The 26,945-nt window shown below is 40.1% G+C and overlaps 1 protein-coding gene across 3 annotated transcripts in view; it reads right to left on the minus strand.

Annotated features, from left to right (window-relative positions):
• ppp2r3b (protein phosphatase 2, regulatory subunit B'', beta) overlaps nucleotides 1–19,133 on the minus strand; it is a 52,750-nt gene extending 33,617 nt beyond the window's left edge. Inside the window, exons 1-3 of one of the 3 annotated variants that reach the window (XM_061724249.1) lie at nucleotides 19,002–19,133; nucleotides 14,918–15,192; nucleotides 13,234–13,393 (exon numbers count right to left, since the gene is read on the minus strand). In XM_061724249.1, coding sequence (XP_061580233.1) covers nucleotides 13,234–13,393; nucleotides 14,918–15,162 — 405 coding nt within the window. In that variant the 5' untranslated portion in view covers nucleotides 15,163–15,192; nucleotides 19,002–19,133. Of the gene's footprint in view, nucleotides 1–13,233; nucleotides 13,394–14,917; nucleotides 15,211–18,995 lie in introns of all 3 variants that reach the window. The other 2 variants (XM_061724247.1, XM_061724248.1) reach the window with 2 other exon arrangements.
• Nucleotides 19,134–26,945: the final 7,812 nt, after the last annotated feature.

Here is a 26,945-nt window from a genome sequence, read left to right on the forward strand (position 1 = left end):
AGTTTAGTCCCAGTTTAGTCCCAGTTTAGTTCCAGTTCAGTTCCAGTTCAGTTCCAGTTCAGTCCCAGTTTAGTTCCAGTTTAGTCCAAGTTTAGTTCCAGTTTAGTTCCAGTTCAGTTCCAGTTCAGTTCCAGTTCAGTCCCAGTTCAGTCCCAGTTTAGTTCCAGTTCAGTTCCAGTTCAGTTCCAGTTCAGTCCCAGTTCAGTCCCAGTTTAGTTCCAGTTCAGTTCCAGTTCAGTTCCAGTTCAGTCCCAGTTCAGTCCCAGTTTAGTTCCAGTTCAGTTCCAGTTCAGTTCCAGTTCAGTCCCAGTTTAGTTCCAGTTTAGTCCCAGTTTAGTTCCAGTTCAGTTCCAGTTCAGTTCCAGTTCAGTCCCAGTTTAGTTCCAGTTCAGTCCCAGTTTAGTTCCAGTTTAGTCCCAGTTTAGTTCCAGTTTAGTTCCAGTTCAGTTCCAGTTTAGTCCCAGTTCAGTTCCAGTTTAGTCCCAGTTCAGTTCCAGTTTAGTCCAAGTTTAGTTCCAGTTTAGTTCCAGTTTAGTTCCAGTTTAGTCCAAGTTTAGTTCCAGTTTAGTTCCAGTTTAGTTCCAGTTTAGTCCCAGTTTAGTTCCAGTTTAGTCCCAGTTTAGTCCCAGTTTAGTCCCAGTTTAGTTCCAGTTTAGTCCAAGTTTAGTTCCAGTTTAGTTCCAGTTTAGTTCCAGTTTAGTTCCAGTTTAGTTCCAGTTCAGTTCCAGTTCAGTTCCAGTTTAGCTCCAGTTCAGTTCCAGTTCAGTTCCAGTTTAGTTCCAGTTCAGTTCCAGTTCAGTTCCAGTTTAGTCCTCAGATAAACATCTGCTTCCTGGAGGGCTGATCTGCATCGGTGCAGATGTCCCAGCATGCAACAGCCGCTGGTGTTGTGTGTTACATATGTTAAATATTACATTTCAACATTTTTGTTAAAGCAGCACAACGTAACTTTCAGCTTTTCTGAGTTTGGCGGCATCTTTTGGACCAAAGCGGTAGTGCTTTACCAGAAAGAACACTACGTTTCCCATGAGCACCAGCGCGTACTGCTGGAAAACTCCTGTCCCGTCGCTGCATTTGTTTTGAGAGAAGACGGGACGCTTTTCTGTTTCAACAAGTGAACAGACGGAACGCAAAAAAAAGATGTTAAACTGCTGGAAAGGAACTGGAATTTACCGGGATACCTTAAACAAGGAAGCCAGGGAGCAGTATATGGAGAAAATAATGATTATTAACGTTTGGATCAATATGAAATCCCTACTAAAGAGTGGAGCTCCTCGTCGGACCTCCAATCTTTAGAAGGATTTACTGCCGCAGTTCTGCAGAACCACCGTCTTACTACCTTGTTTAGGAGTGTTTGGCAGCTGCTTTGGTAAATGTTTGACTCGCCATGTGTTTCAATAAATTTGTATAATAGTACAACATACAGTACATGTTTTGTATCACTCTTACTTCTCTTTTCTTTTTTTTTGACTGCTATATTATGCTGAAGAGGCTCCGAGGCGTGAGCAATATTTTTGTTTTCCTCGTGAGATTATTTTTTTCCTCTGCAGCTACAAATAGAGTTAATATCTTTTCCTCAACAAACTAGTTTTATCTGAAGATTGGGGTTAACCGCACCGCAGAGAGCTGGCCAGCAACTGCGTTTAGCTGGAGAAGTGGGGAATAAAACCCGTGTTTTGATCCGACCCGGTCTGTGTGAGTGTTTGTGGTTTAAGGCTGATTTATGGTTCTGCGTTAAATCGACGTAGAGCCTACAGCGTAGGGTACGCGGCGACACGCACCGTACGTTGCGAAGATTTGTACGGAAGAGTATTAGGGCCATGCAGGAGAAAAAATATTTGAGAGGGGAAGATTTATTGGTAACCCTTTCTTTTACAGTACAGTAATAACCAGGTAATACCATGGTAATTACACTGTAATTACATAGTAGTACCTTGTATTTACAAGGTAATTACATGGTAACTACCGGGTAATTTACTCAGTAAGTACTAGGTAATTATTACGTATTTTCTTGTACCATGTAATTATGTGTATTTACCATGTAATTACATGGTAAATACCTGGTTGTTTAAACTAAACATTACTAGGTAATTACAAAGACATTAGATGGAACTATGAGGGAAATTACAGGTATTTACTCCTTCACCCTAGGTGTGTGAAGGAGCGCTACAGACGGTCCTTCCTCCCTGCAGCTGTGAGACTACACAACCAGCACTGCTCACAGTAGACCACAAACAATACAAACAATCCTGACAATAAAAACCATTCTGCAACGGGCATAAATAACATCTGTAAATATCCATCTGTTTTTTCTTTTTGTATACTAGAATTTTTTTTTATTTATTACTATTTTTATTCTCCTTCTTATTCTTCTTATTATTATTATTGTATATACTGTTTATAGTGTTATAGTGTTTATTATTATTATTATTATTGTTGTGTGATATTGATGCCTCTTGTTTTGCACTATCCCCTTTGCTGCTGTAACCTGGAAATTTCCCCTCTGGGGGACTATTAAAGGATTTCTTATCTTATCTTATCTTAATATTGGTAACTACCAGTCAATTTACCATGTAATTACTCTGAAATTACTTGAATTATTTCTAAGTACCAGGTAATTAAAAAAAGTATTTTTCTGCAAACTACCAGGAAATGATAACCTATATTTGAGATAGTTACCAGCTAATTACACTTCAATGACCATGTAGTTACCTTGTATTTACTATACATTTCATGGATAACTACCGGGTATTTACCCATTCATTATTGATTTATTATGGAAACAACACACGCTTTCTTTTACAGTCCAGTTTCACTTTAATTACTGGGTAAATATCAGGTAATTATTTCTGTACTTAATGAGGAAGTACCAGGTAATATTATGGAAACAACACACGCTTTTTTTTACAGTCCAGTTTCACTTTAATTACTGAGTAAAAGTAAAAATGTCTGAACTTATTGGGTAAATACTTAGGAAATAGAATTACTGGGCAAGTAACTACAAGGTAAGTACCTGCCATTACCAGGTAAAACATGGTAACTATCAGGTTAATTACAAGGTCAATAGAGTCATTTACACCCTCGGGGGTACATGCACCAATCCATTGATAATACATAAATCAATAATGAATGGGTAAATACCCGGTAGTTATCCATGAAATATATAGTAAATGCAAAGCAAAAACGCTGGTGTTTTCATGCATTTTGGCCATTCGTTTACACGAAGTGTAACTTCCAGTTACTTCCAAGATGAACCAGAGTCTTTGGTTTGGAGTGACAGAGAAGTGGAGTTACTTTTAAGTGTGACGTTAGAATATAAAACAGGTAAAATACAAGAAAATATTGACGGTTACAAACTAATTGTAACCACAGGTGTCACTCATGACGCTGGTGACGTTTCTGTCTCATAATGTGACGTTCTGAAGACTAAATGTCCGTTTCTCTCCGTTTACAAGCAAACGTGAAGACGGAGGTTTTAAAAATGGAGACTTTGAGCTTCGTTTTCGTGTAAACGATCGAACAAAACGCAGAAAAACACCAGCGTTTTTGATACGTAGAAACAGAGCCTGAATCGGATTTAATTTCAATTGTGAATTAGAGAGGAATTAAACTTTCCATGTAAACGGTTAGACGAGACCTACGGTAGTTTCACTAAACAATCTCCAAGCTCATCCTGACAATGCCAGTATCTAATAGAGGATGAATGTGTTTTAGAGTAAATGAAGGAGGGGAAGAATGTGTGAATGTGCTGCCACTCCTTTCTTCTGCGTATCTGACCATCACCAGGGAAGCAGCTCTATCTTTATCGGTGTCTGGTGTCAGAGCGGCAGCAGCTGCTCCGACGGCACCAGCTGCTCCGACGGCACCAGCGCCACATTAGTGGAATATTCCAGTAATCCTGCTAAGAATGATCTCTATACAGGCATTCCTTCAGCCTTAAAATAGACGTATTACATTCATACGACTCACAGCCGCCTGTTCCACCAGGGGGCGTGCGTTTTGTGATGTCACAGGCCGGCCAGCTGTTGCTTTAGTCTGAGGAACTGTGGCCAAGGTCACGGGAAGGTCACGGGAAGGTCACGGGACGGTCACGGGACGGACTCCGACATCCCATAAGAACCAGAATCCTGGACGTCTTTAGTCCAAACCCAGAAACACGACAGAGGTTCAGAAACACTGACTGATGTTTGACTGGTGTTTGACTGGTGTTTGACTGGTGTTTGACTGATGTTTGACTGATGTTTGACTGATGTTTGACTGATGTTTGACTGATGTTTGACGGATGTTTGACTGATGTTTGACTGGTGTTTGACTGGTGTTTGACTGGTGTTTGACTGATGTTTGACTGGTGTTTGACGGATGTTTGACTGATGTTTGACTGGTGTTTGACTGGTGTTTGACTGATGTTTGACTGGTGTGGGACTGATGTTTGACTGGGACTGATGTTTGACTGATGTTTGACGGATGTTTGACGGATGTTTGACTGATGTTTGACTGATGTTTGACTGATGTTTGACTGGTGTTTGACTGGTGTTTGACTGATGTTTGACTGATGTTTGACTGATGTTTGACTGGTGTTTGACTGGTGTTTGACTGGTGTTTGACTGATGTTTGACTGGTGTTTGACTGATGTTTGACTGGTGTTTGACTGATGTTTGACTGATGTTTGACTGGTGTTTGACTGATGTTTGACTGGTGTTTGACTGGTGTTTGACTGATGTTTGACTGGTGTTTGACTGACGTTTGACTGGTGTTTGACTGATGTTTGACTGATGTTTGACTGGTGTTTGACTGGTGTTTGACTGGTGTTTGACTGATGTTTGACTGATGTTTGACTGATGTTTGACTGGTGTTTGACTGATGTTTGACTGATGTTTGACTGATGTTTGACTGATGTTAGACTGATGTTAGACTGATGTTAGACTGGGACTGGTGTTTGACTGGTGTTTGACTGGTGTTTGACTGATGTTTGACTGGTGTTTGACTGGTGTTTGACTGATGTTTGACTGATGTTTGACTGGGACTGATGTTTGACTGGTGTTTGACTGATGTTTGACTGGTGTTTGACTGATGTTTGACTGATGTTTGACTGGTGTTTGACTGATGTTTGACTGATGTTTGACTGATGTTTGACTGATGTTTGACTGGTGTTTGACTGGTGTTTGACTGATGTTTGACTGATGTTTGACTGGTGTTTGACTGGTGTTTGACTGGTGTTTGACTGGTGTTTGACTGGTGTTTGACTGATGTTTGACTGATGTTTGACTGATGTTTGACTGATGTTTGACTGATGTTTGACTGGTGTTTGACTGATGTTTGACTGATGTTTGACTGGTGTTTGACTGATGTTTGACTGATGTTTGACTGATGTTTGACTGATGTTTGACTGGTGTTTGACTGGTGTTTGACTGATGTTTGACTGATGTTTGACTGGTGTTTGACTGACGTTTGACTGGTGTTTGACTGATGTTTGACTGATGTTTGACTGATGTTTGACTGATGTTTGACTGATGTTTGACTGGTGTTTGACTGACGTTTGACTGGTGTTTGACTGATGTTTGACTGGTGTTTGACTGATGTTTGACTGACGTTTGACTGGTGTTTGACTGATGTTTGACTGATGTTTGACTGATGTTTGACTGATGTTTGACTGATGTTTGACTGGTGTTTGACTGGTGTTTGACTGGTGTTTGACTGATGTTTGACTGATGTTTGACTGATGTTTGACTGATGTTTGACTGGTGTTAGACTGGTGTTAGACTGGTGTTACACTGATGTTTGACTGGTGTTAGACTGGTGTTAGACTGGTGTTACACTGGTGTTTGACTGATGTTTGACTGATGTTTGACTGGTGTTTGACTGATGTTTGACTGATGTTTGACTGATGTTTGACTGGTGTTTGACTGGTGTTTGACTGATGTTTGACTGGTGTTTGACTGATGTTTGACTGATGTTTGACTGATGTTTGACTGATGTTTGACTGATGTTTGACTGATGTTTGACTGGTGTTTGACTGGTGTTTGACTGGGACTGATGTTTGACTGATGTTTGACTGATGTTAGACTGATGTTTGACTGGTGTTTGACTGATGTTTGACTGATGTTTGACTGGTGTTTGACTGATGTTTGACTGATGTTTGACTGGTGTTTGACTGGTGTTTGACTGGGACTGATGTTTGACTGATGTTTGACTGATGTTTGACTGATGTTTGACTGGTGTTTGACTGATGTTTGACTGATGTTTGACTGGTGTTTGACTGATGTTTGACTGATGTTTGACTGGTGTTACACTGGTGTTACACTGGTGTTTGACTGATGTTTGACTGATGTTTGACTGATGTTTGACTGATGTTTGACTGATGTTTGACTGATGTTTGACTGATGTTTGACTGGTGTTTGACTGGTGTTTGACTGGTGTTTGACTGATGTTTGACTGATGTTTGACTGATGTTTGACTGATGTTTGACTGATGTTTGACTGGTGTTTGACTGGTGTTTGACTGGGACTGATGTTTGACTGATGTTTGACTGATGTTTGACTGATGTTTGACTGATGTTTGACTGATGTTTGACTGATGTTTGACTGGTGTTTGACTGGTGTTTGACTGGTGTTTGACTGGTGTTTGACTGATGTTTGACTGATGTTTGACTGATGTTTGACTGGTGTTTGACTGGTGTTTGACTGGTGTTTGACTGATGTTTGACTGGTGTTTGACTGATGTTTGACTGGTGTTTGACTGATGTTTGACTGGTGTTTGACTGATGTTTGACTGATGTTTGACTGGGACTGATGTTTGACTGATGTTTGACTGATGTTTGACTGGTGTTTGACTGATGTTTGACTGATGTTTGACTGATGTTTGACTGATGTATGACTGATGTTTGACTGATGTTTGACTGGTGTTTGACTGATGTTTGACTGATGTTTGACTGATGTTTGACTGATGTTTGACTGATGTTTGACTGGAACTGATGTAGGGCTGCAACTAATGATTATTTTAATAATCGATTAATCTGTCGATTATTTTTTCGATTAATCAGATAAAAAAAAAAAAAGCAATAAATTCCAACCATTCGAAAACAGAACCGACGGTGCAAATTCACAGTGCAGATAATCTTCAGAAAGTTCACAAACAGGTTGAACATCCCTGAGCTTTTAAAGTATTGATTAAAAAAAAAACTAAATGGACTAACACAGAAAACATACACATGTATGCTTTACATCTGCCAAATATATAAAAATAAAGTGCACAAAAGACACTTTATTTTAAGTTTAAGAGGTATACTTTGTTTAAAAGGGACCTGAGCTTTCAGAACAATAAATAAATTATACAAAATAAAGAAAAATACAAATCAGAAACAGGATTTGTTTGAACATTACAATTTGTTCTCTCACTGCCTTCACTCAAAAAACTAAGATCTTACCAAGAAATGTTCTTATATCTAACCTAAAAATGCCATTACACCTGATAACACACATAAGTTAAAATGTTAGTTGTTTTTCCCACGTATTAAAATTGAACTTTCATTTGTGTCGAGCACATTTTAAGTTCTAGTTAAATTTTAAGTTAAAGTCTTTGTAAGATTTTGAGTGTTGGCAGTGTTCAAAATATAATTCTGATCCTGCTGTATTGGAACATTAGACACCAGTGCTGCTTGTTTTATCCATGAATGACTACAGAGATAAAATTGAAAACTACCCAGTTAGCTTTATTACGTTTTTATTTGTCTGACATTTTCTGCCTTTTCTTTTAGTTAAAACTGTAGCGGGAACAGATGTTTAGAGGAACCTATGTATGTACCGGGTTAGAGGGGGAGCATATAGGAGAACGGACCACAAGAATATAGAGTGGATTAAAAATAAAGGTTAAGCACTGAACTACATGTGTCTCCGTCTGGGCCATTGCAGACTCATTGCCTGAGCACATATAAATATATATATATATATATATATATATATATATATATATATATATATATATATATATATATATATATATATATATATATATATATATATATAATATAATATATCTCTATGCCTGAGCATGTTAACAAAACCAAACAAATCCGCGCCCTCTTTCTTCTTTTTACGTGCGCGGCGTCAGCGCGTTGTGTCGCATTAAATGTAGTCCGGGTGAAACACCTGAACTTCAGCTCCACGACTTTAGCCTGAATTATGGTTCCGCGTTACACCAACGCAGAGCTACGGCGTAGGGTACGCGGCGGTGTGCATCACTGCGTACCCTACGCCGTAGGCTACACCGTCGATTTAACGCAGAACCATAAATCAGGCTTTAGTGAGTGACGTAATAATCGCGCGACACAACGAATCCATAATGGAATTCGTTGCCAACGCTTTTAATAAACGATTTTTACCGATTTTATCGATTCGTTGTTGCAGCCCTAGACTGATGTTTGACCCCGACCGTGACCCCGACCGTGACCTCAAACCAACTCCAACCCTGGCTGTGATTCCAGGCAGCGCGGCAGCAGATGTCCCAGCAGGAACTACTTTGTCTCTCCGTGTCAACAGCATGTAGATGCTGCGGTTGCCGAGCAACACGTGTCTCCAGCTGTCCTGTCTCTCACTGTCCAGCTCACTAATGTCACGGAGTTACAACTCCACGTCCTTGAGAGGGTGCAGGTCTGCCCCGACTGCAGCAGCCGTAACTACAGAACAGAACCAGAACCAGAACCAGAACCAACCACACCACTCTCTCACCACCGTAACTACAGACCAGAACCAGAACCAGAACCAGAACCAACCACACCACTCTCTCACCACCGTAACTACAGACCAGAACCAGAACCAGAACCAGAACCAACCACACCACTCTCTCACCACCGTAACTTCAGACCAGAACCAGAACCAGAACCAACCACACCACTCTCTCACCACCGTAACTTCAGACCAGAACCAGAACCAGAACCAGAACCAGAACCAGAACCAACCACACCACTCTCTCACCACCGTAACTCCAGACCAGAACCAGAACCAGAACCAGAACCAACCACACCACTCTCTCACCACCGTAACTTCAGACCAGAACCAGAACCAGAACCAGAACCAACCACACCACTCTCTCACCACCGTAACTCCAGACCAGAACCAGAACCAGAACCAGAACCAGAACCAACCACACCACTCTCTCACCACCGTAACTTCAGACCAGAACCAGAACCAGAACCAGAACCAGAACCAACCACACCACTCTCTCACCACCGTAACTACAGACCAGAACCAGAACCAGAACCAGAACCAACCACACCACTCTCTCACCACCGTAACTTCAGACCAGAACCAGAACCAGAACCAGAACCAACCACACCACTCTCTCACCACCGTAACTTCAGACCAGAACCAGAACCAGAACCAGAACCAACCACACCACTCTCTCACCACCGTAACTACAGACCAGAACCAGAACCAGAACCAGAACCAACCACACCACTCTCTCACCACCGTAACTACAGACCAGAACCAGAACCAGAACCAGAACCAGAACCAACCACACCACTCTCTCACCACCGTAACTACAGACCAGAACCAGAACCAGAACCAACCACACCACTCTCTCACCACCGTAACTACAGACCAGAACCAGAACCAGAACCAACCACACCACTCTCTCACCACCGTAACTTCAGACCAGAACCAGAACCAGAACCAACCACACCACTCTCTCACCACCGTAACTTCAGACCAGAACCAGAACCAGAACCAGAACCAACCACACCACTCTCTCACCACCGTAACTACAGACCAGAACCAGAACCAGAACCAGAACCAGAACCAACCACACCACTCTCTCACCACCGTAACTACAGACCAGAACCAGAACCAGAACCAGCTCCAACCACACCACTCTCTAGCTAACTAGCTAGCTAACTTCAGGCTGATGTTTGGACAGTATTGGGCTAATAAAGACAGTATTGGGCTAATGTTTGGACAGTATTGGGCTAATAAAGACAGTATTGGGCTAATAAAGACAGTATTGGGCTAATGTTTGGACAGTATTGGGCTAATAAAGACAGTATTGGGCTAATAAAGACAGTATTGGGCTAATAAAGAGTCCTGGTAGTCCGGGGGCCAGAGCCGGGTGAGAAAGTCTCCGTTATTCTGCAGGTTAAAGTCTCAAAGCTCAGATCAACTTGTCAGTGATAAATGATGAAATAACAAATGAGACCAGGACTAACCTGACCGGCGTGGACGTGTACGTTTTCTTTATTTTCTTGATGTAGAAATGCTTTGTTTCTCCTGGTGAAATCACCGGCCGAGGCTCATTATCCCAAAATAATAAAGAATCCTCCAAATAAACGAGCCAAACGCTGCTTTTATACGACTATTATTATTGTTGTCACTTCCACACCGTCAAGTGAACGGCTACTCAAACTAAACGCAACAATTTGAAAAGTATGAAAAGTACTCTGATCATTTTAATAGTAAGCATTTTGTTTATTTTTAAAATGACATAGCAACACAATTACACACAATTACACGCCCTTGTTAAGGTTAGGGTTAGATTTCACTGGTGATAAGTCTCAACAAACACTAGCAGCATTTAGGAAACACTGATGTCATGAAGCTCCGGGGACTCAGGACCAATGTTTTAATGTTTTTTATATATATATATATATATATATATATATATATATATATATATATATATATATATATATAAATAAATAAATAAATAAATAAATAAAAGAAAAAAAAGGCTTTTAACCTCTTCCACCCAACATTTTAAGTCCTGGCTGTCGGAGGAACAACTGTTGTCAGGACCAGCTTAAACTGCTGGAGTTTATCTGTTCAGCACATTTCAATACAAGGTAGGGGTGTCACGGTACACACAAGTCACGGTTCGGTACGTACCTCGGTTTAGGGGTCACGGTTCAGTACGGGTTCGGTACGGGTTCGGTACAACAGAAAAAAAAATACAAAAAGTCCCAAATGTATAAGACGAGTTTTTTCTTCCTTTATTTTGATCATAGCATTTGAAAGTTAAAGTTTGTTCAATTGGCTACAAAACTAAAAAGCATCTCTTATTAAAGTGTAAAATAAATAGAATAAAACATTTAACTTGTGCATTAGTGTTTTTAATTTTTTATGTTTCTTATGTGAGCGCGGGATGGGACATTGTAACGAGGCTCGAGCACTTTTAATAAATACTTGAACCCGGGCTCCTCTACTGCTGCACATGGGCAGAGCCGTCTGGGGGCGGAGCATTCTCCATGGGCCCTGACTCACCAACGGTAGTTGACTCTTCCATAACCCAAAATAATCCAGGTAATGTGGAAAATGGGGTAACATTCAAAACTTTGTACAAATTTAGTCCTCTTTTAAACTTTAGCGCTAATCTCCTTCACTGTGACTGTTAAGGCTGATTTATGGTACCGCGTTACACCAACGCAGCGTCTACGGCGAAGGTTGCGCGTCGCCGCATAACCTCGCCGTAGACTGCGCCGTACCCTACGGCGTATGCTCTGCGTCGATTTAACGCAGAACCATAAATCAGGCTTTACAGCCAATCCGCGTTGGCACACGGACCTGATGCGTTCAGGACAGTTGTAAATTAAGAATTAGAACATTTTATCGTTATTATAGCCTACAATTTATGATGATATATGAATTGCACATATATTTATTGATATGCACAGACTAGCACACATTTAGGTCTGTAATGGAACGTGACTGTTGATATTTATAAGGGAAAAAAAACGATGATTGATTTTTTTTTTTTTTTTTTTAACTCAGTCAGACGTATTCGCCGTATGACTGCGTGAACCGAACCGTTACCCCCGTACCGTGACGGGACGGGACGAATACAAATACCGTTACACCTCTAATACAAGGTAATTCAAAGTGCTTTACATCAACATTAAAAGCAGCAAGACACAATTAAAACATAAAATGAAATAAAATGATAATAAAAGAGGTAAAATAATAAAAGCAGCAGTTGTTAGTCAGTAAGGGTTATGGTTAGTAGTAGTAGGGTTAGTCAGTAAGGGCAGTAGATCCAGCAGGTTCATCTCATTCTAATGGTAATGATTACATTTCTATTCGGTCAAAACGTACAAAGACCGGGTCAAATACAGGATTACTAAAGTAATCTGTAACAATTCGTACGGTGAATTCAACCAATTTGACAATTCTACACCACAATGCCTGTTTCCAGGTCTTATTTCACACAACTGTCGAGAATTACGTTTCTATTCGGTCAAAACGTCCAAACACCAAGTAAATACAGTTAATAATATAATAATAATGTTGAAAGAATGTTTAAAATGTTCTTAATGTTAATTATCTATGATGATTCGTACGTACAGGGAAACTATGATACTCTCAGTACCATAGTATTACCATCGCTGCTATTTTACCAAGTTAAGTTACTTTAAACTCAGGTCACGTTAGATACAATCCATCCTGCTTTTAAATGCTGCTGAATCTATTTTGCTACTATGTGTGTTTTATGTTTGTTCCTTGTTTGACTGAATAGTTTGGATGTTTTCTGTCTTTACACTGTTAATGTAGTGTTCATTAATATGCCTTTTTGTCCCGTCTAAATAAACTTGATTACTATTATACACACGACGGAAATGAGAAGAAACTGAATCCATGATTAAATCCATTTCCACGGAGCAGAAACGCTGGTGTTTTCCTGCGTTTTGTTCGTTCATTTACAGGAAAACGAAGCTCAAAGTCTCCAAAAACCATAATTCCTGAAAACTCCGTCCAAAGTGTAGATTTTTAAAACCTCCGTCTTCACGTTTGCTTGTAAACGGAGAAAAACGGACATTTATTCTTCAGAACGTCACATTATGAGACAGAAACGTCACCAGCGTCATGAGTGACACCTGTGGTTACAATTAGTTTGTAACCGTCAATATTTTCTTGTATTTTACCTGTTTTATATTCTAACGTCACACTTAAAAGTAACTCCACTTCTCTGTCACTCCAAACCAAAGACTCTGGTTCATCTTGGAAGTAACTGGAAGTTACTCGTGTCATTTGTTGATGTTTTTTTCCAGGATTCTGATTGGCTAGCATGACTTTATCTTCTCGTTACACTGCCCCCTGTAGGTTTGGCTGCTCATAGCCCCTTAACAGATATTTATGCAGGTTCCTGGAAATGATGGGACTTTTATAAACGTAGAGGGGGAAATATCAGTTTTTGGAAATACCAGGTCTGTGGAAACGTGGCCTGAAAGTTCCGAGTGCGTAGCGTGTTTACCTTCTTGGAGCTGACGGATCTCCGCAGGATTCTGCCGGGTCCGGTCCCTCGGGTGCTGCTGCCGGACGGCAGGGTGCCGGACGGCACGGTGCCGGTGCCGGAGGGCAGGGTGCCGGTGGTGCCGGAGGTCACGGGGCTGCTGGGGGGGCTGGACGGGTCACTGGGGGGAATAGAATAGAGAGAGAGTTTTAGTCTGTGGTGTATTTAGTTTTAGTCTGTGGTGTATTTAGTTTTAGTCTGTGGTGTAGAGAGTTTTAGTCTGTGGTGTATTTAGTTTTAGTCTGTGGTGTAGAGAGTTTTAGTCTGTGGTGTAGAGAGTTTTAGTCTGTGGTGTAGAGAGTTTTAGTCTGTGGTGTAGAGAGTTTTAGTCTGTGGTGTAGAGAGTTTTAGTCTGTGGTGTATTTAGTTTTAGTCTGTGGTGTAGAGAGTTTTAGTCTGTGGTGTAGAGAGTTTTAGTCTGTGGTGTAGAGAGTTTTAGTCTGTGGTGTAGAGAGTTTTAGTCTGTGGTGTAGAGAGTTTTAGTCTGTGGTGTAGAGAGTTTTAGTCTGTGGTGTAGAGAGTTTTAGTCTGTGGTGTAGAGAGTTTTAGTCTGTGGTGTAGAGAGTTTTAGTCTGTGGTGTAGAGAGTTTTAGTCTGTGGTGTAGAGAGTTTTAGTCTGTGGTGTAGAGAGTTTTAGTCTGTGGTGTAGAGAGTTTTAGTCTGTGGTGTAGAGAGTTTTAGTCTGTGGTGTAGAGAGTTTTAGTCTGTGGTGTAGAGAGTTTTAGTCTGTGGTGTAGAGAGTTTTAGTCTGTGGTGTAGAGAGTTTTAGTCTGTGGTGTAGAGAGTTTTATTCAGTAGCCGGCGGTGAGCAGACCTACAGAGCGTGTCTGGGTTGGTGTGCTGACCCAGAGTGGTTGGAATCATGACTTTTATACAGTAAGTTCAAAGCACAAAAGGCAGGAATAAACAAGCCAAGTGAGAGACAAAAACAATTTACAGTCAGATGTGTCTGTGGCCAAATGAGTTGGTATTAACATATCAGTCAGTCAGGAACTTCATCATTGAAGGAAGAAAAGTTTTGTTTTGGGTTAGTTTTGTGTCCTGAAATGTCCGTCATTCTCAAAACAGTCATATCAGCTATGCACCTGCTGTTTATTGTAACCGTGAGAGAGGCGCTTGGTTCACACGGGAAGCTAAGTACCGTGTGGGCCAAGACTTAGCGTGAGAACTGGCAGGTGGGGGTTGAAAGGGCAGCCCCTTCCGCGAGAAAGGTATAAAGACGCGAGAGCCGGAAGTCCGGATTGAGAGTCTGCTGTGGGTCTAGTGCACAACGCCCAGCCGGGGTTTTTAATGGCTGCTCTGCCTGGACTGTCCGGCTCTCCCAGTCCTCTGTGTTAAGGTAAGAGTTCAGGCCAAGCCCCTTGTGATTGTATGTTGCTCTGTCATTTGCGGGGGATAACTTGACACAGAGTTATCCTAGCAAAGGGCAGTTGTGTGAGTCTTTTGTTTGCACTGCTTGCTTGCTAATAAATGTATTCATTATAGCGAAAGCGTGTGTGTCCGATTCATTTTTTGCACAGCCGACCGCTCTCGAACCTAAGTGAGATTTTCTCCCAAAACAACATATCAGTCAGTCAGGAACTTCTTCATATTCAGTTGGTTCAGGTTATGGTTTTAGGGAAAAAGCAGTTTTTCAGGAACCGACCGTTTCTCCACCGGACTCCTCCGAGACGCTGCAGTGTTGTCGCTGAGGCCCGGGGGCCGCTTGGTCCGGACCTCGCCGTGGCCCGGGTCCCCGCCGGTCCTGATCGGGTCCACGGGTCCCCCGGTCCTGACCAGGTCCAGGTAGTCCCCCAGCAGGGACTGGGTCTCCGGGTGGCTCAGCCAGGTGAGGAACAGCTCGTCCACCTTCATCTTCAGGACCGGCTGCAGGATCTGTGGAGACGGCATTCTGCCGGGAAACTGCTCCGGAACCAGAACCTGCTCCGGAACCAGAACCTGCGGGGAAAAGAACCAGACATGAACCTGGGGGGCTAAAACATCACCTTAACCAGCTGTTTCCTCCTAAAACATCACCTTAAACAGCTGTTTCCTCCTAAAACATCACCTTAACCAGCTGTTTCCTCCTAAAACATCACCTTAAACAGCTGTTTCCTCCTAAAACATCACCTTAAACAGCTGTTTCCTCCTAAAACATCACCTTAACCAGCTGTTTCCTCCTAAAACATCACCTTAAACAGCTGTTTCTCTGAGAAACATCACCTTAAACAGCTGTTTCCTCCTAAAACATCACCTTAACCAGCTGTTTCCTCCTAAAACATCACCTTAAACAGCTGTTTCCTCCTAAAACATCAACTTAAACAGCTGTTTCCTCCTAAAACATCACCTTAACCAGCTGTTTCCTCCTAAAACATCACCTTAACCAGCTGTTTCCTCCTAAAACATCACCTTAAACAGCTGTTTCCTCCTAAAACATCACCTTAAACAGCTGTTTCCTCCTAAAACATCACCTTAAACAGCTGTTTCCTCCTAAAACATCACCTTAACCAGCTGTTTCCTCCTAAAACATCACCTTAAACAGCTGTTTCCTCCTAAAACATCACCTTAAACAGCTGTTTCCTCCTAAAACATCACCTTAAACAGCTGTTTCCTCCTAAAACATCACCTTAAACAGCTGTTTCCTCCTAAAACATCACCTTAAACAGCTGTTTCCTCCTAAAACATCACCTTAAACAGCTGTTTCCTCCTAAAACATCACCTTAACCAGCTGTTTCCTCCTAAAACATCACCTTAAACAGCTGTTTCCTCCTAAAACATCACCTTAAACAGCTGTTTCCTCCTAAAACATCACCTTAAACAGCTGTTTCCTCCTAAAACATCACCTTAACCAGCTGTTTCCTCCTAAAACATCACCTTAAACAGCTGTTTCCTCCTAAAACATCACCTTAAACAGCTGTTTCCTCCTAAAACATCACCTTAAACAGCTGTTTCCTCGTAAAACATCACCTTAAACAGCTGTTTCCTCCTAAAACATCACCTTAAACAGCTGTTTCCTCCTAAAACATCACCTTAAACAGCTGTTTCTCTGAGAAACATCACCTTAAACAGCTGTTTCCTCCTAAAACATCACCTTAAACAGCTGTTTCCTCCTAAAACATCACCTTAAACAGCTGTTTCCTCCTAAAACATCACCTTAACCAGCTGTTTCCTCCTAAAACATCACCTTAAACAGCTGTTTCCTCCTAAAACATCACCTTAAACAGCTGTTTCCTCCTAAAACATCACCTTAACCAGCTGTTTCCTCCTAAAACATCACCTTAACCAGCTGTTTCTCTGAGAAACATCACCTTAAACAGCTGTTTCCTCCTAAAACATCACCTTAAACAGCTGTTTCCTCCTAAAACATCACCTTAACCAGCTGTTTCCTCCTAAAACATCACCTTAAACAGCTGTTTCCTCCTAAAACATCACCTTAACCAGCTGTTTCCTCCTAAAACATCACCTTAACCAGCTGTTTCCTCCTAAAACATCACCTTAAACAGCTGTTTCCTCCTAAAACATCACCTTAAACAGCTGTTTCCTCCTAAAACATCACCTTAAACAGCTGTTTCCTCCTAAAACATCACCTTAACCAGCTGTTTCCTCCTAAAACATCACCTTAAACAGCTGTTTCCTCCTAAAACATCACCTTAAACAGCTGTTTCCTCCTAAAACATCACCTTAAACAGCTGTTTCTCTGAGAAACATCACCTTAAACAGCTGTTTCCTCCTAAAACATCACCTTAAACAGCTGTTTCCTCCTAAAACATCACCTTAAACAGCTGTTTCCTCCTAAAACATCACCTTAAACAGCTGTTTCCTCCTAAAACATCACCTTAAACAGCTGTTTCCTCCTAAAACATCACCTTAAACAGCTGTTTCCTCCTAAAACATCACCTTAACCAGCTGTTTCCTCCTAAAACATCACCTTAACCAGCTGTTTCCTCCTAAAACATCACCTTAAACAGCTGTTTCCTCCTAAAACATCACCTTAAACAGCTGTTTCCTCCTAAAACATCACCTTAAACAGCTGTTTCCTCCTAAAACATCACCTTAACCAGCTGTTTCCTCCTAAAACATCACCTTAAACAGCTGTTTCCTCCTAAAACATCACCTTAAACAGCTGTTTCCTCCTAAAACATCACCTTAAACAGCTGTTTCCTCCTAAAACATCACCTTAAACAGCTGTTTCCTCCTAAAACATCACCTTAAACAGCTGTTTCCTCCTAAAACATCACCTTAAACAGCTGTTTCCTCCTAAAACATCACCTTAAACAGCTGTTTCCTCCTAAAACATCACCTTAAACAGCTGTTTCCTCCTAAAACATCACCTTAACCAGCTGTTTCCTCCTAAAACATCACCTTAACCAGCTGTTTCTCTGAGAAACATCACCTTAAACAGCTGTTTCCTCCTAAAACATCACCTTAAACAGCTGTTTCTCTGAGAAACATCACCTTAAACAGCTGTTTCCTCCTAAAACATCACCTTAAACAGCTGTTTCCTCCTAAAACATCACCTTAAACAGCTGTTTCCTCCTAAAACATCACCTTAACCAGCTGTTTCCTCCTAAAACATCACCTTAAACAGCTGTTTCCTCCTAAAACATCACCTTAAACAGCTGTTTCCTCCTAAAACATCACCTTAAACAGCTGTTTCCTCCTAAAACATCACCTTAAACAGCTGTTTCCTCCTAAAACATCACCTTAAACAGCTGTTTCCTCCTAAAACATCACCTTAAACAGCTGTTTCCTCCTAAAACATCACCTTAAACAGCTGTTTCCTCCTAAAACATCACCTTAAACAGCTGTTTCCTCCTAAAACATCACCTTAAACAGCTGTTTCCTCCTAAAACATCACCTTAAACAGCTGTTTCCTCCTAAAACATCACCTTAAACAGCTGTTTCCTCCTAAAACATCACCTTAACCAGCTGTTTCCTCCTAAAACATCACCTTAACCAGCTGTTTCCTCCTAAAACATCACCTTAAACAGCTGTTTCTCTGAGAAACATCACCTTAACCAGCTGTTTCCTCCTAAAACATCACCTTAAACAGCTGTTTCCTCCTAAAACATCACCTTAAACAGCTGTTTCTCTGAGAAACATCACCTTAACCAGCTGTTTCCTCCTAAAACATCACCTTAAACAGCTGTTTCCTCCTAAAACATCACCTTAAACAGCTGTTTCCTCCTAAAACATCACCTTAAACAGCTGTTTCCTCCTAAAACATCACCTTAAACAGCTGTTTCCTCCTAAAACATCACCTTAAACAGCTGTTTCCTCCTAAAACATCACCTTAACCAGCTGTTTCCTCCTAAAACATCACCTTAACCAGCTGTTTCCTCCTAAAACATCACCTTAAACAGCTGTTTCCTCCTAAAACATCACCTTAACCAGCTGTTTCCTCCTAAAACATCACCTTAACCAGCTGTTTCCTCCTAAAACATCACCTTAAACAGCTGTTTCCTCCTAAAACATCACCTTAAACAGCTGTTTCCTCCTAAAACATCACCTTAAACAGCTGTTTCCTCCTAAAACATCACCTTAAACAGCTGTTTCTCTGAGAAACATCACCTTAAACAGCTGTTTCCTCCTAAAACATCACCTTAACCAGCTGTTTCTCTGAGAAACATCACCTTAAACAGCTGTTTCTAACAGAAACTTCACTTTAAATCAGTTTTCCAGAGCTGCTAGCCTGTTAGCCGCCTAGCTCCGTCCTGCTAACGCGGTTTCTGCTGCAAACTCACACAAACCTCGGGGTTTTCTCGGTCCAAACACCAAAGATGTTATTTATCCGCGACGTTTATCCGCCAGAAACGGAACCGTAAATAAATAAATAAACCAGAAACCGCTGCTACAAGTTTTACTGCTCTGTGGCTCCGGAACTCTCGCGAGAGGAAACCACTCCAACTCTCGTTCCCCTGGTTACCGCCCAAACTCTCGCGAGAGGAAACCACGCTCCAATTCTCGTTCGTTTTTTGAACTGATCTATAATTTCTGACTAATCCTCTGGCAGCAACTGTTTCTACAAATGTTCTGTTTGTTTTATAATGTAGTTAGACAATTTGAAATAAAGAATTGTGAAGAAAAACAAAAAAAAACCTCGCGAGAGGAAACCACGCTCCAACTCTCGCTCCCCTGTTAACCGCGCGGAACTCTCGCGAGAGGAAACCACGCTCCAACTTCTTTTTTATTAGTTTTTTATTGAAAGACAAGATGCAAACATACAATCCTCCACCAGGGGGAGACAAACACTCAGGGAAATCTGGACACGATGAAACAATGAACTAGAAATACATGAAAAAGAGACACAAACTTCAGGTCTTAACGGCCTTTGATCGGTGGAGAGTTAATGTTCTAATGTTTGACCTGATTTTAGAAAATACAAAAGAGAGGCTTTTGATTAGTATACCGGGATTTATGAATAATGACCCTAGTGGTTTTTAAGTCTTCTTTGAAAACTTATTTATTTTCTTTGGCTTTTAGTGTGTGACAACTTAGTTCCCCACATTTGTGTGAAGTGATTTTTTTTTATTGTATTTTATTACTATTTTATTGATAATTTTAGTATGTTAGTGATTTTATTGTTTCTACACTTGGTACTGTGTTTTTCTTTTGGTATTGTTTTATTCTCTTGTATGCTGTACAGCACTTTGGTCGACCTCGGTCGTTTTTAAATGTGCTTTATAAATAAAATTGACATTGACAATAAACCATTTTGTCAAAAGTATAAGATTAATAATATTAAAAAAAATGTTTTTGACATAAGTCATGACAGTCAATGAAGTCAAACAATAAATGTCTATATCAGGGGTGTCAAACTCATTTTTCTTGGCGGGCCGGATTTCACCAATTTTTTTCTCGCGGCCGCACGCTCATTTTTTTCTAATTCTTTTTTTTTACTATTGTTATCTAATCCAATATCAGATTAGTTAATTTTAAAGGAAATATGCACTTTGTTTACACTGTAATTATGTAAAATACATTTCTTCAGGATCTTTTCTTGAAATTTCTCGTTTTTTTTCAAATTATGTAAAATACTTTTAATATCATTTTACAAAGATAAACAGAAACAAGTATGTTTTTTTTTTTAATTTCGCTTTTTTATAGGAAATTTAATCAAAAGCTAAATCTTTCTTATTACATCCGAGAGTTTCTTTGTGATTTAGAGATATTTCCAGTACAATTCAGTGTATTTATTGTTAAAAATTGTTGCGGATATTTACACCAGTGTGCCGAAAAAGTCAGAACTTCTCTTTTAACTGTTTTACTTTGTCACTATCCTCGTATTCAAAACTGAAATTCTCCCAATAAATATCTTCTATCATCTTTTTTAGCAGTGATATTTTTCCTGCTAAAATATATAATAGAAGTCAGTTAATAAAAATAAACGACCGTCTACAAAGAAATAAAATCAGCAAATGCATTTTAGAAAACTAAAAAAATGTCGAAAACTGCTCTATTTGTGGAATAACGATGGATTTGTAGAAGAAATATATTATGGGATATGCTGCGATTCATGGCAATTATTTATGCCTTTCTTTTTAGTAAATTAACATTTCAACTTTTTGCGTTGGAAACCTCTTGCGGGACGCATGAAAATCTCTCTTGGGCCGCACATTTGACTCCCCTGATCTAGTCTGTTATTGAATAGTTTTTCTAAAACCTTTGAGAATTGTGGAAGTAAAAAAACAGTTGTGTAATTTGTGAAGTTTTATACAGCCGTACAACTTTAGCTATTTTCATCTTGTTTGGAAATTGCATGCGTTTAAAGTACACTTTGTTTTTTAATTTATGATTTTATTTCAATCAAACTGGTATTTTGATCAGTTCACTGTAAAATCCTAAAAAACAGATCAAGACTTTCATTTGCTGATTCTTTTCGTGGGACAAGAATATTTAGGTTTTTAAATAAATACCTGACATGTTTCAGCGATTCCTGCCGCCCAATTAAAACGTTTGATTTAAATCTTAAATATTCTTGAAAATAATCAGCAAGTTAAATTGTGAAGCCGAGGACAAAATGAACTTTATTAAGCGTAAGAAACGACCAGGATTAAACCAGATCAAGATGATTGAGATGATCGAGATGTGTGTGTTCATTTATTTCATCTTGATGAACTCCGTGATGACGACATTGGACTTTAACGGTAATATAAGGAGCGATTTCTCTCTAAATAAACTCTAAATAAACCAAACCAACAACTCGGTCTCTGTTTGGGTTTGTAAACAGCGGTTGCCGTGGTAACCGGCCTCCAGCAGCAACAGTAAACTGTGTTGGGAGAAATCCGTCATGTCTGACGGTAAAATCCTGCACATGGAAGAGTTTTATTCCCTCGGACATTATTGTTGTGTCATTTTGATCCGTTACAGACGGATCTGCTCTAAGTGTCTTATAAACTCTCACTCAGATGTTTCATGATGTGGATCATTGAGAATCAGAATCATGTTTATTAGGGTTAGGTCTAGGGTTAGGGTTACCCTAACTCTAACCCTAATTATTATGGAACTGGACAAACCTTGGGATTTGATCAACCCAGGGGGCCACCAATGGGGAGGACGTCTGGTATTTAAGCGGCCGAAACGTCTGTTGATCCGTTAGGATACCACTGATGAAAAGTCCAGAAATTTACATTAGGTACCATTAATTACTATCTCCTCCCGGGCCTCCAGGAGGGATAATAATTAAGGTTATCCTAAACTAGGAATTAATACACTTAAAACCGACCTCCAAGCAAACAGGGTCATACTCTCAAATTCAAATCTACTTTAAAATTCTGAACAACTTGACTTATATCTTAAAATTATTTTAATTATCTGAATAACTACAGAATTACTAACACAAATACACACATTTCAGCCACAAGGGGGCTCCATACCTCATTACATTCATCTGATACATCCCACATCCTTACCTTTAACCTTACTCAAAGCCCATCCTCAGCTCAAATGCTAACCATAACCCTAACCCTAACCTACCCCTGACCCTGACCCTAACCCTAACCCTAACCCTAACCCTAACCCTAACCCTAACCTTAACCCCTAACCTTAACCCTAACCCTAACCCTAACCCTAACCCTAACCCTAACCTTAACGCCTAACCTTAACCCCTAACCTTAACCCTAACCTTAAACCTTAACTCCTAACCCTAACCCTCATCCCAAATCCGAACCTTAACCAAAACCCCAAATCCCACCAAACCCTAAACTTAAACTAAACCCTAACCTTAACCCCAATCTTAAACTACACAAACAAATTATAACCCTAACCCGAACCCCAAATCCTAAAAACCGCTCTAAAAAAAACCCCTCACCTCTCCTCTCTGAACTATCACCACCCTCCCTCTTCTCCCCTTCCAAAACTCACAACTGTCCTCTCATATTGCATCCACTAGCCACAGACGAAGACACCGGATTCTCCATAATCCGACTGCACGCATAAGAGGTACCCAGTTACTTTGATACACCATGCAGCACATCTCAAAACAAAACTCTGAAACTCTCAGAGGTCCAGCACCATACGCTACTGACAAAGTACTTTAGTGCATACGGACCTCTACTGGATGTACGATGTGAGAGTGCAACACTACCTTTTGCAATCTCTGGAACCGCTAACGAGCGTAGGAGGCGGTAGCGTATTGGTTCCCCGCAGGGGGCCGTAACCATAAACCCTAACCCTAATCCTAAGTCACGTAAAGCTTTTCCGGCTCATGGCTGCAGGCGTTTATTATTATTATTATTATTATTATTATTATTATTATTATTATTATTATTATTATTATTATTATTATTATTATATTATTATTATTATTATCATTATTATTATTATTATTATTATTATTATTATTATTATTATTATTATTATTATTATTATTATTATTATATTATTATTATTATTATTATTATTATTATTATTAACAAGATAAAAAAAATATGTAAAACATGTATTTATTATATATAAAAAAAATATTAAAAAACGAAGTTAATTTGACTAAAATCCTAAAGCGTTTCCTGCTCATGGTGCTGCAGCGTTTCTCATCATCATCACCATCATCATCATCATCATCATCATCATCACCATCATCATCATCATCATCATCATCATCATCATCATCATCATCATCATCATCACCATCATCATCATCACCATCATCATCATCATCATCATCATCATCATCATCATCATCACCATCATCATCATCATCATCATCATCATCACCATCATCATCATCATCATCATCACCATCATCATCATCATCATCATCATCATCATCATCATCACCATCATCATCATCATCATCATCATCATCATCATCATCATCATCATCATCACCATCATCATCATCATCATCATCGTCATCGTCATCATCATCATCATCGTCATCGTCATCATCATCATCATCATCATCACCATCATCATCATCATCATCATCATCATCATCATCATCATCATCATCATCATCACCATCATCATCATCATCATCATCATCATCATCATCATCACCATCATCATCATCATCATCATCATCATCATCATCATCATCATCATCATCACCATCATCATCATCATCATCATCGTCATCGTCATCATCATCATCATCGTCATCGTCATCATCATCATCATCATCATCACCATCATCATCATCATCATCATCATCATCATCATCATCATCATCATCACCATCATCATCATCATCGTCTCTGTCTGGTTAAAGCACCAGGTTCAGCAGCTGCAGGTTTGCTGCTCAAGAGCACATCAGCAGCTGCAGGTTTGCTGCTCAAGAGCACATCAGCAGCTCCGTGGGGGTGAACTGTATCGACTGTTTTCTGCTGATTGTGTCCCTGGACGACGGATCAGACGTGAAGCCTCCACGTTGGCGGCGGCGTGTAATGAGCCGTTCTGTTCTGCAGATCAGCAGCCTCACATCTCCCCATCAACCGATCAATATCCCACCAGAGAAAGTTACGGCTCCAGCTCTCAACCCTGCAGCTCTCACACTCTAATCACCCACAACAAATAGCATTTGACCCAAAGCAGAATGTTGTTTTCTTGAAGAACGTTCAAAGGTTCTGCTGGAACCGCAGGGGCCGGCTGTTCTGACCCAACTTTCATGACCAGTTTGTGACGAAGATGGAACCTCTCCGTCTTTAATGTTATCGAAGAATAATATCAATCCAGTTCAGAGTCCGCTGTGGTGTAGAGAGTTTTAGTCTGTGGTGTAGAGAGTTTTAGTCTGTGGTGTAGAGAGTTTTAGTCTGTGGTGTATTTAGTTTTAGTCTGTGGTGTATTTAGTTTTAGTCTGTGGTGTAGAGAGTTTTAGTCTGTGGTGTAGAGAGTTTTAGTCTGTGGTGTAGAGAGTTTTAGTCTGTGGTGTAGAGAGTTTTAGTCTGTGGTGTAGAGAGTTTTAGTCTGTGGTGTATTTAGTTTTAGTCTGTGGTGTAGAGAGTTTTAGTCTGTGGTGTAGAGAGTTTTAGTCTGTGGTGTAGAGAGTTTTAGTCTGTGGTGTAGAGAGTTTTAGTCTGTGGTGTATTTAGTTTTAGTCTGTGGTGTAGAGAGTTTTAGTCTGTGGTGTAGAGAGTTTTAGTCTGTGGTGTAGAGAGTTTTAGTCTGTGGTGTAGAGAGTTTTAGTCTGTGGTGTAGAGAGTTTTAGTCTGTGGTGTAGAGAGTTTTAGTCTGTGGTGTAGAGAGTTTTAGTCTGTGGTGTAGAGAGTTTTAGTCTGTGGTGTAGAGAGTTTTATTCAGTAGCCGGCGGTGAGCAGACCTACAGAGCGTGTCTGGGTTGGTGTGCTGACCCAGAGTGGTTGGAATCATGACTTTTATACAGTAAGTTCAAAGCACAAAAGGCAGGAATAAACAAACTAAAGGTGAAAGACAAAAAACAATTTACAGTCAGATGTGATCTCTGGCCAAATGCCATTATTGGGCATTTAGCATGACTGTCACTAAATTGTAAATTTGTGTAATTTGTGTAAAATTGTGTTCTCGTGGTTCAAGTCTGTGGCCAAATGAGTTGGTATTAACATATCAGTGAGTCAGGAACTTCGTCATATGGAATTCCCGTGGTTCAAGTGATTGTTGAAGCCAGTTCCAAGGTGTCGGCCCTGCAGGGGGAGGAAGCTGGGGTTTCACGTCAGCCACGGTGTCCCAATGCCTCATCAATGTGTAAAGACTCAGCGCGGAGTTCAACCATCAGCAGTTTACGTCCTCGTCAGGGCAGCGTTTAGCTTTATCCTCGTTCTCTTATGGAGAGGGAGGGAAACGTGCTGGGAGCTGCTCAGAGAAAACGTTTAAACTGAATTTCCAGAAGAAGCAAACAGTTTTCCTCCGACCTCCCTCCGGTCCAGGATGCTCTGGAGGAGGTTTTAGACCGGGAACCGCTCTACATGAAGGCCCTGCCCGTCCGGATGCCGACCACAGAAGAAGCTCTGCGTGTGGTCGGTCAGGGGGAGTGGTTCACAACGGTGGACCTACAGGACGCTTGGTTTCACGTGCCGACCGCAGGAGGAATTAAGTAGCTGAATGGAAAGATTATAATCAATTAATTCTTAATGTTGGCAAAACAAAATCAATATTGCTTTGTTCTAAATATCAATTTAAACTTGAACTACTACTGAAATTGAATGTAAATAATATGTCTGTTGAACAGGTTTATGAGACAAAGGTTTTGGGTGTAATTTTAGATCATAATTTGTCATGGTCTAAACAAACTGATTCTGTTGTTTGCAAAATGGGAAGAGGCTGGTGTCACTAGTGAGAAGAATGTAGTTTGCCACTAAATGTTAGATCTGCTGAGACCCTAGTGGTTTTTCAGTCTTCTTTGAAAACTTATTTATTTTCTTTGGCTTTTAGTGTGTGACAAATTAGTTCCCCACATCTGTGAGAAGTGAATGTGCACTTTATGTGTCGGTTCTTTGTCGTCTATTCTCTATTTTCTATTTTTTATTACTATTTTATTGATCATTTTAGTATGTTAGTGATTTTATTGTTTCTACACTGTGTTTTTCTTTTGGTATTGTTTTGTTGTATGCTGTACAGCACTTTGGTCGACCTCGTCGTTTTTAAATGTGCTTTATAAATAAAATTGACATTGACATTGACAATCTCTAAATGTTTATCTCTAGATGTTAGGAGACAGGTTGTGAATGCTTTGGTTTTCTCGCAACGTGATTATTGTTTTGTGGTTTGGTCAAATACTTTAGTTAAAAATGTAAAGAAATTACAAGTGGCACAAAATAAAGCTGCACGTTGTGCTTTATCATGTCCTTATAGATCTAATGTGTTTATAGATCTAATGTGTCCAGCAGCATAAAACACTAGGCTGGTTATCTGTAAGACAAAGGTCTACGTATGTTATGTTAAGTTTTCTGATAAATATACTGGTGACATGCTCTCAGAAACAACTGTATGACAGATTCTATTATCATTTTGCTCACCATGGTTACAATACTAGAATCACATCAGAAAGCAGGTTCTACCACCGAGGGGAGAACAGGTTTGATTCAGAGAACTGTTTTTTACAGAGCCATGGTTGATGGAACTCTATACCAGTTCATATTTCACATACAGGTAGCAAAATTACAAAATGTAAATGTACTTTATTTGTATAGCACCTTACATCAACCTGAAGGTGACCCAAAGTGCTTTACATAACATACAACAAAATAAAACAAGAATAAAACATATGAACATATAAAAAC

The sequence above is a fragment of the Cololabis saira genome, chromosome 6, assembly GCF_033807715.1.
Source record: "Cololabis saira isolate AMF1-May2022 chromosome 6, fColSai1.1, whole genome shotgun sequence".
NCBI lineage: Eukaryota > Metazoa > Chordata > Actinopteri > Beloniformes > Belonidae > Cololabis > Cololabis saira.